Source organism: Spea bombifrons, chromosome 5 (assembly GCF_027358695.1).
Source record: "Spea bombifrons isolate aSpeBom1 chromosome 5, aSpeBom1.2.pri, whole genome shotgun sequence".
Taxonomy (NCBI): Eukaryota; Metazoa; Chordata; class Amphibia; order Anura; family Pelobatidae; genus Spea; species Spea bombifrons.
Window position 1 is genome coordinate 102,593,724 of NC_071091.1, and position 17,859 is coordinate 102,611,582.

Sequence of the window (17,859 nt, forward strand, 5' to 3'; positions counted from 1 at the left end):
TGGGGCCCCTCCTCTTTCCATGACCTTTTGGTGAATAAATGCGGCTCAGTCTTTCGGCGGGGCTGATGTGATCGCGGATTGCACAACCCCCGGGGGCAGGACCGGCTCCGTACAATACACATACAGTGTGAGTCACGGGGGGAGGGAGCGCTCGGTGATAGTGTGTGTGATCGCAGGGCGCTCGGAGCCAAATGCAGGCTGGAGATCGGAGCGGCCGCTCGCACTAGGATCGCTGCTCTCGCACCGGATCGCAGGAGCCCCACGTGCAGGGGGGGATTTAAATCGCGCTCCCCGACTGGGTGATCTTGCATGCTGCCTGCACTGACCTTGGAGCCCCCGCACTCCCCGACCCGGGACCCCTGGATGCCTGCCTGCTTGTGAGGGTTTTTATTTGATTTCAATGATTGCCAACGTGCAGAGGGAGAGCCGGCTGGGGACCCCCCGGCTGGCTCCGTGCAGACCCCGCTCCAAGAGGCTGGAGAGCGACGAGCCTCCTGCGAAATGCCCCAGGCTTGCTGAGTCCCCGCCGGACAGTGGCTTGTTGCCCTCCCCTGGATCCCCCCATCTCCCAGCGCCCCATAGCGCTTCCCCCCAGCACCAAGGACCTACCTGTCTCGGGAACTACCTACTGCTGCCAGCCGGGGACCGGGAGCACGTGTCCAGAGCCCTGAACCTGCACACCGGAGAGGAGCTTCTGTGCAAGGTGAGCCGGGGGCACCTGGGGAATGTACTGGGTGTAATGCCCTCGCTATTCACTGTGATCGGGGTAACGCTCCTCCAAGATGTTCTCTATGGGGGTCTCCTGCCCCCACACCCTGGGGCATGTGCTGTGTGATCGGTGCACCTCCAGCCCTGTAACCTGTATGGGGGGTACCTCATTCTCTATAGGGGTCCCCCTGCCCCCCCCCGGGGGTGTCTCCTGCACCCGCACTGCCTTCCTGTGATGTCTGCCACCTCTGCCCACACACGGAGCGTTACTAATTGTTTCCTGAACTCCTTTTAGTGACTCTAATTTTAGAGACGGCCAGCTGTCACCTGCAGACAGCCCCGGAGTCTCCCCAAGGGCTTATTCTGCCCCCCAGTGCCCCGAGATGCCCCCCCTCCTCACCCCTTTATTCTTCCAGCTGTGATCACTCAGCCTTCCTGTAACAAAGTAACACCGATTCCTACCTGCATCCTTCCCACATTACACAATACTGCATGTCCCCCCCCCCCACCACCACCCTCCACCACACACCAGCCGGACCCCATTGCCTTCTTAGGACACAAAATGGCCTTTAAATCCGCCAGTCAGCTGGGACTGCCAATTCCCTGCCACTTTTTCCTACTGGAGTGACTGCCAAGTGATGTACATTGTTGTGGTATGTGCCCCCCCCCCCCGGGCATACCTCCTCCCCTTGGTCTTCTTGGAAGGCCTGATACCCCCAAGTATTACGTGGATACCGGTGCAGACTAAACATTTCACACCCCACGGGTTATACTTTAATGTTTCTCCTCCTTTTCACATAATAATAATCCATTTATACCGTATATCTAAATTTTTGTATTGCGCCCCCCCTTCTTTCCTCCAAGCCTTAGGCTTTCCTGATCATTTTTGTAGCCCTCCTGAGCTCCTGAAAGCTTTCGAGCCCCCTGGGGTAACCAGTTTGTTATAAGGGGGCAGTAACAAGCTTGGCTTTGCTGGAACATTCACCCCAGACCTTCTCTTGCATGTTTTAGCCTGGGTTCAGTGCTGAAGGGGTTATTGGGACGTTGGGTCAAAACCCAGTTCTTCCAGGAACCAAAGTCTGGATTTTTTAGGTCAAACTTTTAAACCTCTATCAAGGTCTCATAACCATAAAAAGCGCATTCCCTAAAACAAACCTCTGCTTTTGTCGTTCCGTAAGGTCTTCTCCTTGAAGCACTACCAGAAGAAGATAGAACCTTACGTGCACCTGCCCTGCCACCCGAACATCACCGGGATCGTAGAAGTCATTCAAGGGGAGAGCAAGGTGTACGTCTTCTTGGAAAAGGATTTTGGCGACATGCACTCCTACGTAAGGAGCTGCAAACGACTGTGTGAAGAAGAAGCTGCCAAACTCTTTAGGCAGATCATCTGCGCCGTGTCCCACTGCCACCGGTATTCCATCGTCCTGGGAGACCTCAAGCTGAGGAAGTTCGTGTTTTCGGACAAAGAAAGGTGAGCGTTTAATACAAATCTGCATGTTTTATTTTAGATACAATGGTTTCCGGCTCAACCAACGACCCACAAGCGGCAATCATTAAGACTGACTTCATACGCTGTGTTGGGTTGTCCTCATTTCCCCTTTTCTGGTGGCGATGGGTGGAAGGGTCACAGGAGCCTTAAACTTCTCTGCTTCGGGTAGAAATTGGGGGGGGGGGGTTACAATACGTTTCAATGCAAAGGTGGAATTCTATAATGGAATTCCCATCCAGCGAAGGGGTTAAGAGACCGGACCATAAACTCGTTCCTCCTCCTTGCAGGCATTTTGCCTCTGGCGACATCTCGCCGATTACGTCCCTCCTCCCGTTTTTTGGTTCCAAATATTGATATTTCCAGTAAGCCGTGTTTACGCCGGCTATTTACAGTATCGCTCACGGGCGAGGAGGGCGACGGATTCCGTGGCCTGCGGGTCCCCTCCTCGGTTCATTGAGGTCAGGAGGATAAACCAGGCCACCGAATGGAGGCTTCTCTGCTGCGTTTCTTATGCAACGTGAAAGATGCCAAATACTGTATATATGCAGGAAAAAAATTATAGTCTTGAAGGAAATGGGCCACATACTACATATAACACATGCTGGTGATTATTTGCCCCAATGTTTTTTTATTATTATTATTTCTTTTGCTGCTGTAGTTTTTTCAATATTGATACATTTGGTTTTTCCTGCTTAATCAGTTGTGGGTCTCGTCTTAGATTCAGGAGCTGTATGCCTATCCCATGCATGTTTAAATACCCTTATTGTATTACCCTCTACCACTTCTGCTGGGAGGCTCTTCCACTTATCTACCACCCTCTCAGTAAAGTATAAGGACGTTTTATTTGTGGGTCTGGCGGCGGCGGTGACAGCGTTTGGGTTTCTGTACGGAATCCTGCGGGTTTGGTGCTGCCAGAAATGATTTCTGTTTTCCTGTGAGATATTTGCTTATGTCATGTCCTTGGTATGTGCGCTGACGGAGATAAGTAAGAAGCCAATGGGGGGGGGGGGGGGGCGCGCGGGGGGGTTTATCTGAATCGGGCTTGTGGCCGGTCATGCTGCTGTTTTTGGCGTCTGAATTTGGCAGCTGTGCAGAAACCATGGGAAAAAAGTCTTGTTTAACCCCGGCGTCGTACACAACAGAGAAACGGAGCATCCTCATGGCTGCAACGTACTTATTAGTCTGTCTTCTGCGGACTATAATTCCCATCATGCCTAGTCGTCCTTTTTAGAACTGTTTTTATAACATACATCCAGCAGATGATGCGTCTCGTGTACTTCTTTGTACAGCGCTGCAGACTATGATGGCGCTATAGAAATGGCAATAAATTGGAACACTTAAGGACATTTTTCCTAAGTGTCTCTTCTTGTGAAAACATTTTTTTATTTTTTTTTTCCTCCCCAGTGGAGAAATGGTGTGGAAATCCTTACGTGTGACCTGACTAAACGCGGAGTCAGTCGTTGTCGAAATATCACGTTGCAAACAGCTCGCTCATTTTGAAACCTGACATTGCGGAGCTAATAATAATAATGCTGCATGCGTCAGATTTGCTAATCGGCTGTTGAGCAACGCGTGGCGGACGCTGTGTGTTACAGGCACAGGTGCGCGGCAAGCGTCCCGGCGGCACTCCGATTTTCCCATTTGCCGGGCTATGGGGTGCTTTGCAGGACAAGAAGAGTTAGGGTTGGGGATGTAAAATAAGAGGGGGGGGGGTATCTCACGGGACGGAATGAATAAATGGGGTATATTTAACGCGAGACGAAAAGCCATTTATCTTGGCGTTAAAGCTGCTTTGCTTTGCACCCCCCTCCTGACCTCGTTTAATGAAGTCATTGTGCGTTTTTGGCAGGGCACCGGCTCCTAAGGCAGCACAAATTCCAAGAATCTGTACTGCAAGCAATTTTTATACCTGCAGTTCCAACTGCAGCCACCGGGGGCAATAATCAAAAAATACTGCCGGATCTTCTGGCGCCCAACCCCCAGATATATACTGATTCGTTGGTCCGTGCTGGTTGTACTGGTATTGGGCATTCTCTGTAATGGTGTAATTGTGTGAGCAATATAAATAATGGAAATTAAAAAGAACGCAGTGTGTTAAGTGAAACGTTTGTTTTATCTTCCAGGACTAAGCTGAGGTTAGAAAGCTTAGACGATGCCCACATCATGAAGGGCAGCGACGACGCTTTGTCCGACAAACACGGCTGTCCGGCTTACGTCAGCCCTGAAATCTTGAACACCACGGGATCTTACTCTGGGAGGTCGGCGGATGTTTGGAGCCTGGGAGTGATGCTCTTCACGCTCTTAGTAGGACGTTACCCCTTCCACGACTCGGACCCTAGTACCCTCTTTTCCAAAATTCGCCGTGGACAGTACTGTATTCCCGATCACGTGTCCCCCAAAGCCAGGTGCCTTATACGCAGTTTGCTGAGGAAGGAGCCATCGGAGAGACTCTCGGCCGAGGACATCTTACTGCACCCCTGGTTCGACGCTGCCTCTCAACCTGGGTACGCGGATCAGGACACGAGTAGCACGGACCAGCTGGTACCTGATATACCCCAAAACTACGACAACATAGACTCCTTCTTCTGTTAGCCTCCCTAGAAACCGCATTTCCAGGAGCTTCATATGCCTATGGGCGACCGCCACTCTGCAGAGGCTCCTTCCGTGAGAAAGAAGGCTACAAGCAGTGACGTTCTGATACTCAGGCCTTGCTGTATTTTGCCCGTCATATAGATTATACCCTTCTGACTTTGCCAACAATTATCCTGTTGCAAGAGCTTTAGCTCTGAGTATTCAATCCCCCCCCCATTATGATAAATGCTCAGTCGGGGTGGGATGGAGTCCTGGGTGAAGCCACGAGTCCTACTGTGTGTAATGTTCTTGGAGAACGGCTCAAACCGCTTGATTTCTATGTAATCATAGATTACACTTGCTTGTTTATCCTGGGTAGCATGGCAGTGGCCTGTGGGGGTTAAACAGAGTTTATGATGCGCTATGCATATACCGGGGCTCCTTAAATTTCTTTGGGGGGGTTTTCAGGGCTGAACGTTGAGCAAAACTAGAATGCAACATCCCAGTCTGTGTTTCGTATTATTCTTGGCACCGAGTTCTGTGCAGCTGCATCCGTGTGCATTAGGGATCATACAGTGGGTGTTCCATATGTGTTACACATGTCCCCCCCCAGCTATTTTATTAATTACACGCGTTGCTTTGAAAGCACAGCCGTTCTACGCATGCCATAAATTCTTACAATGGGAGGAAAAAGTCATGTTTAATTATTAAAACAGGATCTCTATGCCAGGACAGTTTCACTTCTTCCCAACCTAAATGAAGAAGAGTGGTGGTGGCTGGTGAACACGGGTATATATACGCAATACAGAAGGGGTTAATCATGGCCACTCTAGCCGTCACCCCGGCTCTCGCCTGTGAAAGTGACGCATGTATACCTCATGTAAATGTATGCATTCCCCTCCCCCTATTATCTGTAGTCTGGAGTGTTCTACAAACATTCTCTATTAAGTTAAACAGATCTAAAATATTAATATAATCCCCCCCCCAAAAAAAATAATCTTCTCAACACATTCTACATGTTAAGAAGGGGATTTTTTTTATATTTTATTTTCTGCTTTTTTTATTTTATGTTTTTTATTCTTCTGTAAAATCAGAAGTAAAGCAGCGATTGTAATGTGAATAACTGTTGGCAAAACTGTCAAAGAAAATCGCGAGGCAAGCGGAGGACCCGGCGCCTCTTTTGCACTAACAGTCTTGCGGTTGGTTGATTTTTGGTTTTTGTATCCGTGATACAATGTAAATAATGACAGTAAGCATTTGCTGAAAACGAATTGCAGACAACACTAATGTAAATATGTGGAAAAATAATTATGGTTCAATTTGTACAGTACGTTGTAATAAATGTTTTGGTTTTTTTAAAAAGTTGTGTATTTTATTTAATAATAATATATATAGAGGAGAGCTTATAAAATAATTTAACTTATCCATTTTTGGACGTATTTTCCAAGATTACTGAACGGGGAGAAATCCGCAGGAACGTTCTGGGTGATTGCTGCAAATCTAGAACGTCATTCCTTTGAGAATTCCGGGTTTGTCTTGATGAGCATGGCCAATAAGACGACTCCTGGATAAAATGCGCCGATTCCGAGTAGAAGCCGTTATTTCTGTGTTTCTTGCGCACTCACAGAAGAAGAAACCCGCCAAGATCTAGCTACATAACCCTGTTCTTCTTTCACAATGTTTAGTTGCGTTTGTAGTAAATGTTGCATAAACCCAAGGAGTTGGAGTAGATGGATGAGTCTTCATTTTAAATGCATTTGCCACCAATCCTTTCAGGAGGCCATCAGCCACCTTAAGCTGGAAGGCGGGGGTTATGATGGGTCTATCACCTTAATAGTGTTTTGGATGTGAAGGTCTGGGTTTCATCTACAATCTTTCCTTTTTCATATACGGCTCATCTAACTGTCAGCCACCTCCTGGTTGGGGAGACTTCTTAAGAATCCATGGCCCGCCATATAAGTATTGGCATAGGAAGCTTCTACTGCATTTAATACAAACCTACAGAACTAACCTAGAGTTAACAAAGATATATATATTTGCCGTTCATCTTAAATGGAACCTCTATTAAGTCACTTGAAAATTTACTTTTTCCTCTGCTTTGGGATGCTTGATCCAAAAAGAACTAGAACTGGTCACTGAACCATAGTGTGAAATGGTGTATAGTATAATGTATGGGCAAAATATTTACACAAAAATATCTACACTTGTGATTTTTTTTTTAATTTTCTTTAGAAAGTTGCTCTATGGAAACGTTTATTAGATTAACATTATTTAATGTGTTTTATAAGAGAAGACCAAGTAATTATGGCGCCTACTCCAAAGCGTATGTTTATTGCTTCTCGGCCTTTTGGTTAAGACCAAGTGAGTGCCTGCGGGACGGGGAAAGCTCGATCCTCTGGTCTTTAGGCCGAGGATGAAGGGAAGGCCGAGGTATCGTTGCGGAGCCCTATATTTCATGTGAGGGATATTCTCTAGAATGCTCTATTTGGGCCAACAAGAGCTCCATAGACACACAGACTCTAACTCTGCCCATTGGGCTGGTCGGTGGTTACATTTGTTAATACAAGCCATCGACTGGAGCCTTAATGCCACTTTTATCTGCCCCCCCCCACCAGGACTTTTTTGTTTATGTGCACGCATGTTACCATTTTATTTGTTTATTCACCAAACCTGCTTTAAAAATGCCGCAGTGGAGCTGGGTCCCAGAAGGTGCTCAGCTTTTTGGCTCCCTTGAAGATTTCAGGGGTTCTCTTCTTTGTAGGAGGAGGGGGGGGGCAAGAAAACCTGGCCTTCCCTTGGTTATACTATGGAGCAAAGGAAGGGGCTACATATCCACTCAGGCCCCAGAAGAACATTTGGGACCTGTTGTTCCTCTGAAGCTCTAGAGGCTCAGTCAACATCTTCACTGATGTGTGTAAAGCACGACACGTCACACTTTTAACCCACGTCATGTATGTTAATGCGTCATATACAAACAAAGCCGTATCGGAGGCTAGGTTTGGCAACCTTTAGCTGGATTCCAAAAAGGTTATAAATAATACGCTGTCCTGGAGTTGATGTTTATTTCGGTGTTGATTTCTCACAAACATAATCAAAGTCAACTTTTTCGTAAAAATGAAATCAGAGTTATAACACTTTTGTAATAAGCAATTAAGCCAATCGCATTTTTCTGGGGTTTAGTGAAATGCGTCAAATTGGGATTTGATGATTAGTAAACGAGGCATGTACTTCCTGGTTAATCACAAGTTTCTGAACCGTTTACGACAAAGCACTGTGTCTCAGTGACATCATAACCATGGAGAATCCACAGATTTCAATATTAATTCATTTCCTTTATGTTTTTGCGAGCGAGTAGCTTTGTTAGTGAACGACTTCCTAGCTTCTCCTATCACTGCCTCTGGTACTATTTGCCCTTTGGCCCGTCTAGTCTGTAAATCTTTCCTAATGTAGACATAGCCTCTACCACTTCTGCTGGGTGGCTCTTCCACTCATCTACCACCCTATCTGCCATTATCTTGTTATAGACCTCTTCGGGCAGGCGTTTATTCCAAATCTATAAAAGGACGGACACAACTGATGCTGAGTACGGCTTGTTCTTACTTCCATATCTGGCTTCGAGGTACAGTAGGGCAGGTATCGGTTACAATGTTGCAAGTGTTAATAAATCCGCACTGAGTAATGAACTAATAACAGCCGCGAGTGAACGCAGCACAGAAGATCCGCGATACTCGGGGAGGACTTTTATATCTGCTGCCGCTCGGGGCTAATCCAGGACACCGTTTGTGGCAGGCTGCTCCGGGTAATTGTACACAACCCTCAACGAAGCGCTATGCCACAAAACTCACTACTACTTCTTAACATTAAAGCGGATCCGTCACTTTCCCAAATCCTACAATTTTCGGTTCGCTTTACCAAATAATTCTACGTGACGGTGTTTATTCATTGAAATGAGAGGTAGAAAATCAGGGGAACCGCCATCTGAACGCCTTGCTTTCAGGATCCGTATGATTATTCCTTCTCACTGAGTGTTTTCTTTCTGATTGGGTCTGGGAGACTCAGAAGGGTTGAGTGTAGAGAAGGAATATTTCAGAGGTAAGTTTTAGGTTACTGAGATGGTGGTGGGTAGGTGGAATAGCCACTCAGCAGACGTAGTAGAGCTTGAGGGTGAGTGCAGTTTAAGGGAATTTAAACCTGCATTGTGTAGGCATATGACTAGGGACTGATTAAGGGTTGAGTCTTTACATCAGGAAAATGGGTACACCTGATGAGAAGAACGGGTCTTACCTTCAATAGGAATTCTGGACAGATATAGTAAATACAGGTTTTGCCACCGACTTTGGGAGACAGCATAAAATCTTAGTGTTGGAGGATCACAGAACAAGATCTTAATGGGCCCTTATATGATATATTTTTATGCGTCCGTTACCTCTTTGCATGCATTTGTATTTAGAGTTGCATAGAGTTGTTGGTCAGGCGTTGTTGCATATTCATAGCTGCCTCCTTATTAAACTAATCCCACCCCAGCCTAAAACCCAAAATCAGAGGAAAATGTCTCCTAAACAAAGCAACCAACCCCCCCAGACGTACGTTTCAGCCATCATGGGTCTTGTCAGCAAGGTGCGGTTCTAGAGCACAATGAGCAAGAGGTCCACATCGGGACTCGGCTTTACTCGAGGATGTCTATCAGTGACATCTTAGTGTTTCCAACAAAAAAATCACGAACGGGGCAACATTTGAGATGATTACAGAATTATATCTAGGAAGACTTAGTAATTGAACAATATTAGGAATGGTATGATCCACCCCCTGTGTGTGACAGCAAAACCCCCCCCCCCGACAAACTAATGGCGAATAAACTTCATTATCACGTCAAAAGGTAAAATAACAAAGGCTGTGTTTGTTTGTCTGTTGACCGGTTCAGCCCGAGGTTACGATAATATTAAGGGACGCGTGATGACATCTGACCGCTTTCACCGATTTGAAGGCTGTGTTCGGAGCTCATAGAATGCTGATAATTAAAGAAGATCAGTAATTGCCCTTATTTTCCGTCGATAAACAAGTAGCGAGTTCTGCCAGAGGAAACATTAACAGGAAAAAAAAAAGTCCAGTTTTTGTGTGTTTAAAATGAAGTCCTTTGAAGCATACAGGGTTCCTTGTTGAGAAATGGGAATGTGGGCTTGAGGGCCGGTGTCGTTGAACTTCTACATTCATCAGATATCACAGAGAAGGATAGAGGAAGCAGCTTCCTGCTGTGGTAACACGCTTTATCCGTGTGCGTGACCTCTGTGTAACAAATGGGACTCTGATTACATGGGAATCGTCCCTCAGGAAATATTTTATCCTACTGAGGTGACCTCTCTGCCCCGTTTCCTCTGTGTTAACCACTTGTCTGCGAAACTCACACAAAAGCCACTTCATCTTCGCTGCGGGCCGGGCGCCCTTGGTTTATTCCTTTTTATTGATTTCTTTTCCAACGTGCCTAATTTGAGAAGGAAAAGGGCATTAATGTGATGCATTAAGGGGTTAAACAGGAGGGGAGTAGCCATATTAAGCGCTGCGTAAATTGTTGAGGCTATATAAATAAAAGATAAAATAATAATAATATTATATATATTTCTTTACTTGGTGGTGGATAAGTGGAATAGCCTACCAACAGAAGCGGTAGAGGTGGGTATAACAGCGAGGGAATGCATTAAATAGTTACAAGCAAGGTTTAAGCTCTTAGAACTCTTAGAGCAGGTAACGGTAACTTTTCTTGTAGGCCTCCTGTTATGGAGTATATTAAACTGTTCTGTTTTTTTCCACCGGTACGGCAATGACGAAAACCACCATTTACGTGTTTCTGAAATCCATAATGACGTCTCTTGTGATCGGTTCACAGCGGCCCTGGAGTACACTACCAGTGAAGGACGTTATTGCATCAGAAAACTTCCGTGCTGTGAATAAAGTCCTGGTCTATGACCTAATGGGAGGACGAGTCATGTCAGCACATGTGCAACGCTTTATACGAGCACGCATCCCGAGGAATCCCAAACAGCCAAGGAAGCGTCGCCATCAATGACAGAGCCGGGAGACGCTCCAGTTACCGTACATGTCAGTGCTTCCCCGGCGTGTCCTACAGCCAAGGGCAAGATGGAGGCTTCAGGAGCTATTCCTGAAAACATTTTGCGTATTTAACGAAACATTTTACCCCAATTACGTAAAAGCCGGAGCCGCTATCTGTGCCTCCGGAATATCGCATGTAACGTGGGCACTGGACCAAGGCATGTAACACGCAAAAGGCGGGTGTTAAGTCTGGACGACGTTCTATATGGAACGCTGATGCCAACCAGCAGAAGTGAAATCTCTGGGGCCGCAGATTGAATGGGATGGGGTTAAATTATTATTATTGTTTGTTGTTTTGTATAGCGCCATCATATTCCGCAGCGCTGTACAATGCAATGCCCCACCCAATTATACTATATTTCACCATTCTATTGAATGGATGAGTATTTGAGTCTATTTTTAGTGACTTTTTGGATGTTTACTAAGGCATACTGTACAATCACATGTCCCATGGAGTCCCCTAAACAATGAATGCATATGAAGGTTCTTCCAAGAACTTTTTATTTTATTTAAAAAATATTTTAAATATTTTTAAATAAAATTATTCATTTAAAAAAAGTTGACCCATTCTCAGGAGGCGCTCTCGATTAAGACCTGCTCTTGATTCCATAAATGTCTTAAGCGTGAGGATGAGCCATTGAAAGGTTCTGGGGGTTCAACTGGCGAAAGTTACTGGTAATTGAGGACCTTCCTGTTCCAGTTTACCGACTGTTATTGGCTGGTAAATACTTCACTGGACGTGACGGCCAGAAGCTCCCACCATCGGAGGTCCCTCAGGTTACCAGAGATGATTAGATTAGGTGGAGGATATGGGAGTTTGTCGAGGGAAGTAAATGCCTGTTGTTGACAATGGATGTCGGGTAGGTGTAAGAATCAGTTAGGGTTCCAGATAACCCTTTTATGTGAACTCCATTGTTTTTGGGAAGGCTAATGGTGCTTTCGGTAGCGAGTGTCAGGTGACATGTTTGTTGTCTGCGGTGGCATGTGTGACGAATTGGCCAGGAAGGTCGCCGGGTGTAAGTAAGGTCATTAGCATCTCATCCTCAGCCGTGTCAAATTAGCACCTTCACACCTAACCATTCCCACATTATAGAATTATTTATTTACAGACCAAACTTAGCGACGGGATGGGACTCTGAAAAAGCTATTTAAATAGGCGCATGGATTAAAAACACCCACATTGCAGGTATACTGAGGAAGCACTCGCTTATCCCTCCCCATTAACTTATCTCTGCCCTATTAGGTTGCTAAAGGAAATTGATTAGATAACACTAGCGCTGCTAACTTTTACCACTTCTGCTGGGATGCTGTTCCACTCATGTACCACCCTCTCAGAAAAGTAAAAATAGATTCCTGTGTTTTGACTGTTTGGGTAAATTAGATTCTGAAAGGTGTAAGTTTTGAAACGTAAGAAAAATATATTTAATTTTGATACTGAACGGTGACATCATTTGAGAATATTTGACATCATTTGAGAAAAGAGTTACAAATAAATACAGTCATTTACTATGTTCTGATTATCTTTTTGTTACCAAAGCGCAGCTCTTCAATCCCACGCTGCTCAGTACCAATTAAGATATATCACATATTAATACTATAGTTCCTATAGTTTCTTTTTATTGTAGCTCTTCTGACGGACGCAGCCTACGATACGAAGCGGTTTGTGAATTCAGTATTCAACGAGCCTGAAACGCTCCTTCACGGAGTCTCAACAAATGAATCAAGGAACTTAAAGGTGTTTTGTAAAAACATGAATGGAGCTCTTCCGCATGTTATATAAATGTTATGTAATCAGATCTGTCGTTTTATAATGTCCTCCGAAAATATAATCCCATAAAACACAGATTGCTAACCCGTGAGCTGTTCCCTAATGCCTCAGTCTGTCAGTCCCTTTGAACGTAGGGACTGTAAGAAGCGCTGCGGGGATACCTTGATGATAATGATACTAATAATATTTTTTACTAAGGCTTTCCAGTTTTCAGTGCCTGCCTGTTTGTCTTATAATAAATAAGCATTCCCCTAAAAATTATGAATTAGTTCTAGGAATGGTTTGTGCATCCATAGGAATGACGTTGCAGAATTAGTGGAACTGCAGCATTAGTCGGAGAAAACTCGGCACTGAGTTGTTGTAAGCCTCCCACAGATTGAAGAATTTAGGGAGCGACCGCTTATTGCAGGTTTTCTCACCAAGTTGCCCCACGAGTCCAAAGTGATAAATAATCTGAGATTTAATCTCCAAAGATTTTTCCCGCCGAGGCCGTTCCTGAGATAAATTGACCAAGAAATGGGAGACGCTTTGTTTTACTCATTTAAAAGGAGAAAGTTCCTGTTTACTTTTACTAATGGTATGGAATGGAGTTAAGTGGTTAAAATGACCTGCCTGTTATTTTAATTAATTGCTAGGAACCAGCGGGTATCGTGGCCTAGGACGACTACCCTAGGAGTCCCCCTGCAACAGAACCAGGGGACCAGTCGGGCATTGGGCTGGTTACAAGGGAGATTAAAATGCCGTCATATACCGGCGCTCCGTGTCTTAGAGGCGCTGTGCACCTTTTAATGGAGACCGCGTAGGGGGGCAACTGGAAGGCTACCTAAGGTCGGGCCTAGGGTAGTCCCAAAGTATAAGTATATGTAGTCTCATTCTTCTTTTTGCAGACATCTCAAATGTAATTTACAAATAATGTTAATAAAACAATTTTATATTCAATGAATGAATTTTGTGGTTTCTTTGTGGGTCATAAAGGGACAGTGAACTGTCTTGAACGCTTATAGCTAAGAAGTTACACGAAGTCCTCTGATTTCTTTAGACATTGCTATGCCTTTAAGAGACGATGATTCTTATTGATAATTCTATAATATTAAATAGCGATCATTTAACCCATTAAGGACAATGCACTGTGAGCCCGTGCATGTACGGGCTTTGTCGTGAAGGGGTTAAATGGAGTTTTCATTCCTGTGTCAGTGGTTTCAGTACGTGTCATATAATAACAAAACAGAAAAAAAACTAACCTTTTCCATGACATCTCTATCAGCGAGCGGGAACCGCCAAGTGTGTTGGCTAAACATCTCGCCCGCACACAGACACCTGGACTGGGGCTGACGGCACTCGCCGGTGGAAGCGGGTGACACACGATATCTTACGCACTTTCCAAAAGTGTTTTATCCACAGAGCCAGAGCCTGGAAATAAATATATTATGGGGGCTCAGTTGCCAGGCGAGAATATTAGATTGCCGGTGTGACATCATGCAATGCTGGTGATAGAAATTCCGTCTGAGTGATGATTACAGATGCTATGGATAAAAATAACCTCTAGAGTGTAAGCTCTTGCGAACAGGGGCCGCTTTAGTCTGACGGTTCAAGTTCCGTCAGACCTTTTCAATGTAAGGACTGTAAGAAGCGCTGCGGAAATTGTTGGTGCGGTATAAATAAATAGTAATAATAAATAATAATAATTAACTTTTAGCCTATTCAACCAGAAAAATATTATACCTTTATTACATTAGAATGTACGTGTTTTTATGCTCCTGGCCAAGCAGGGCTAAATCATATATATCTCTACATATGTCTGATAAGTATACTTTTTCTGGCTTATTTAGGTAATAAATAAATAATAAAAAAAACCCCACTTTTATTGTTTTTTATTTCAAATTTATGAACGGAACATGAGCAATTGAAAACGAACAAAGGCACCAATGGAATTTTTTAAAATTATTTTTTGTGATTATTTTTTGCACACTTCAAAGCTAACAATGCAAGATTCATCAAACGCCAGGACGGAAGCAGGTTTCGGAGGAAGACGGCAGATGAAGTCATGTACTGATGTTTGCTAGGTGGCTTTCTTAAGAGGAAGTGCCTTTCCACTGAGAGAATGGGACATGACGAAAAAATAATAATAATAATAAAAAAAATAATACCATGACTCCCTCTTTGAAGACTGGTCCAGTTTTCTTTTGATCCGTGATTTAAAAACATGGAATGTGTCGTATTTTGTGTATGTTTTAGATTTTATAGTTTTAGATTTCTTAGTTGGCGTGCGCAGAAAATTTCTCTTGTGCAAAAATTTTCACAGAGCAGAAATTTTGTGCGCACAATATCCGCAACCGCATAAAGTTTCCAAAAAATTATTTTTTTTTCTTTTTTTGGGAAAAACTGTTGTGCGCACAATTTTGGGACGTGTGCGCTCTCTAAAAAAGCTATGTGCTCGCACACAAGCGCACAGCTTAGAGGGGACACTGCTGGTAACATTTGCTAGTGAACGTTCTGAGGCATAAGGATGGAACCCACCTGGCTACAACATATGGGAATTTTTTCGAAAAACCAAGTTCTTTCAAAAAATAATATATTTTTTTTTATAAATAATAAAAAAAAAACATATATTTTAAAGCGGTGGCAACACATACAATTGTATATATCACATTTAATAATAAAGAGTCATTAATAGTCGAATAGTGAAGAATATTGACTCACATTATTCATCTTTCTTCTTTGTGAGATGACAAAGGTTTTGGGTTTAATGGCCATGTGTTGACAGTTTCAGAAATGAAAGTCCTTGTGGAGCCGTTGCTATTTTTTCTTCAAGTAATAATCTAATGTAAAATGCATGACTGAGGAAAGGGGCAGCTTGAAATCTCAGATGTGGTTGAATTAAATTACGCAGGCATCCTGTTGTCAATCAGCGCACAAGGTTGAATAAGCCACGGTTTTTCTAAATACAGCTGCAAGAGGCATGTGATTCAGATCCATTATGGCGGAATCTTCCAGATGTTCATATAAATAAAAAACATCTGTCAATACCTTACGTGTCCGGTGTATCGCTTTCTTCAACAAGATACTTAGATAGAATGTTGGGGAAAGTCTCATGAAATGTAAAAATATCACTGCCATTTCATCAAGGCAAGTTATTAAGTTAAAGTTCTACTCACTACAAATTCATGCTTCATACCTACAACTCAGCCGGCTCTCTCTTGCCAAACAACTCTACTTGCTACCCTCTTCAAAGACAAGATCAAAACTATTAGACAAGACCTCTCTTATTCGCAACTCCCTCCTACATCACCCACCACCATTCCTCCTCCTCATCCCATATTCACTGCCTTTCTCCTACAGCTCACCACCCTTCTTTCTTCCTCTCACCCAACAACCTGTCCCCTTGACCCCATCACATCTCTCAAAGTCTATATCCCCCATCCTTTTGTCCATCTCGTACCCACCTATTTAATCTTTCTCTATCATCTTGAACTGTACCAACAACCGTCAACCATGCGCTAATCACACCTATCCTAAAAAAATCCTTCCTTAGATGCCATTTGTCTGACTAACTACCGCCCTATCTCTCTGCTTCCTTTTACCTCTAAGTCACTTGAACGGATTGTGTACAATCGCCTCACTAACTTCCTCTCCACTAATTCCCTCCTTGACCCTCTACAGTCTGGTTTCAAACCCCTTCACTCTACTGAAACAACCCTAACGAAAGTCTCTGATGACTTGCTCTCTGCCAAAGCAAAAGGTCACTTCTCCATACTAATACTCTTTGATCTCGCTGCTGCTTTTGATACTGTTGATCACCACCTTCTTCTTGAATCACTTTCTTCTACAGACATTCGGGATACAGCTCATTTGGCCTCCAGTATCATTTTTATGCAGATGACACCCACATCTACCTGTCTTCTTCTGATCTCTCTCCATCTCTCATGTCCCGTATTGCCAACTGCTTGTCGGCTATTTCTTCATGGAAGTCACAACGGTATCTGAAACTTAATCTTTCTAAAACTGAACTCAATATCTTCCCTCCTTCCATCTCCACTCCACTACCTGAATTCTCTATCACCATTAACAACACGACTATCTCTCCTACTAACCAGGCCCAATGCCTTGGGGTCATCCTTGACTCAAACCCCTCCTTCAGCCCTCACATTCAGTCCCTCGCCAGATCCTGCTGCTTGCACCTAAAAACATCTCTCGCATCCGCCCATTCTTCACCCAAGAATTCACAAAAACTCTGGTTCATTCACTTTTCCCATCTTAACTACTACAACACTCTTCTGATTTGACGCTCTCCTCTGCAGTATGTCCTAAATGCCGCTGCTAGGCTCATCTTCCTTGCACGCGGCTCCTCTTCTGCTTCCCCGCTCTGTGAAATCCTCCACTGGTCCCCTATTACTTTTAGAATTACATTTATAATCCTGGTACTAACATATACGGCCCTCCATAACACTGCTCCTCCATAATGCTGATCCTCCATAACACTGCTCCTCCATACATTTCTGTCCTCGTAAACAAATACTCCCCTACTCTCTGGAACCGACTTCCACCGAACCTCCAGCTTTCACTTAACCCTCCCAACCTTCAAGAAACATCTCAAAGCCCACTTGTTCAGAGAAGCCGATACTCTCACCTTTCTCTGGTTCTTATGTGTGTCCTCACCCCATTCCCTCAAGATTGTAAGCTTGCCAGCCGAGCCTCTCCACCTAATGTATCGGTTTGTAAATTCTAGTCTTGTCATACCCCTTTAATATATGTATGTATTGTGAGAAGTGCTGCGTAAATTGTTGGTGCTATATAAGATAAAGATAAAAGCTAAAAATAATAATAAGAAAAATTTGGTGTGACCAACAACAAATTCTAGCCTAGAGCAACGGATCCAGGAAAGTGGTAGACTTTCTAATGGAAAATGGGGGCAGATGTGCCTCTGCTCAATCAGCTGGTTACAAAAGAGATCTCTGATCACCCGGCCCATAAACACAATGAAGGAGCAGCGAGGAGGGGAGCAGCTGGAGTTAGACCTAGGAAAGCCAAGGTAAAGCTCAACGTTTCTAGGAGTATCAGGCCCATATAGGGAGACTGGACACGATAGTAACACCTCTAGTTTCTTTGTAAAGGCCACATAATGCCACCTAAAACATTCTCATACCAGGAAAATTGATGCTAACCATATATATAGATTTTTAAGTGTTTATAGAAACATGTAGGCTTACGTATTCCACTC

At 44.2% G+C, this 17,859-nt stretch overlaps 1 protein-coding gene across 1 annotated transcript; it reads left to right on the plus strand.

The window, feature by feature from the left end:
* Nucleotides 1–249: 249 nt before the first annotated feature.
* On the plus strand, nt 250–4,872 carry TRIB1 (tribbles pseudokinase 1). Its single transcript, XM_053466444.1, has 3 exons — nt 250–703; nt 1,887–2,179; nt 4,321–4,872. The coding sequence occupies exons 1-3, from the start codon at nt 401–403 to the stop codon at nt 4,787–4,789; spliced, it is 1,065 nt and encodes a 354-aa protein (XP_053322419.1). The 5' UTR covers nt 250–400; the 3' UTR covers nt 4,790–4,872.
* Nucleotides 4,873–17,859: the final 12,987 nt, after the last annotated feature.

What these genes read in the sequence shown, in the direction of transcription:
- TRIB1 (XM_053466444.1), top strand. Translation starts at nt 401, where the DNA reads ATGATTGCCAACGTGCAGAGGGAGAGCCGGCTGGGGACCCCCCGGCTG. An exon ending in GAGAGGAGCTTCTGTGCAAG is followed by an intron (nt 704 to 1,886) that starts GTGAGCCGGGGG and finishes TCGTTCCGTAAG; the next exon opens with GTCTTCTCCTTGAAGCACTA. An exon ending in GTGTTTTCGGACAAAGAAAG is followed by an intron (nt 2,180 to 4,320) that starts GTGAGCGTTTAA and finishes TTTATCTTCCAG; the next exon opens with GACTAAGCTGAGGTTAGAAA.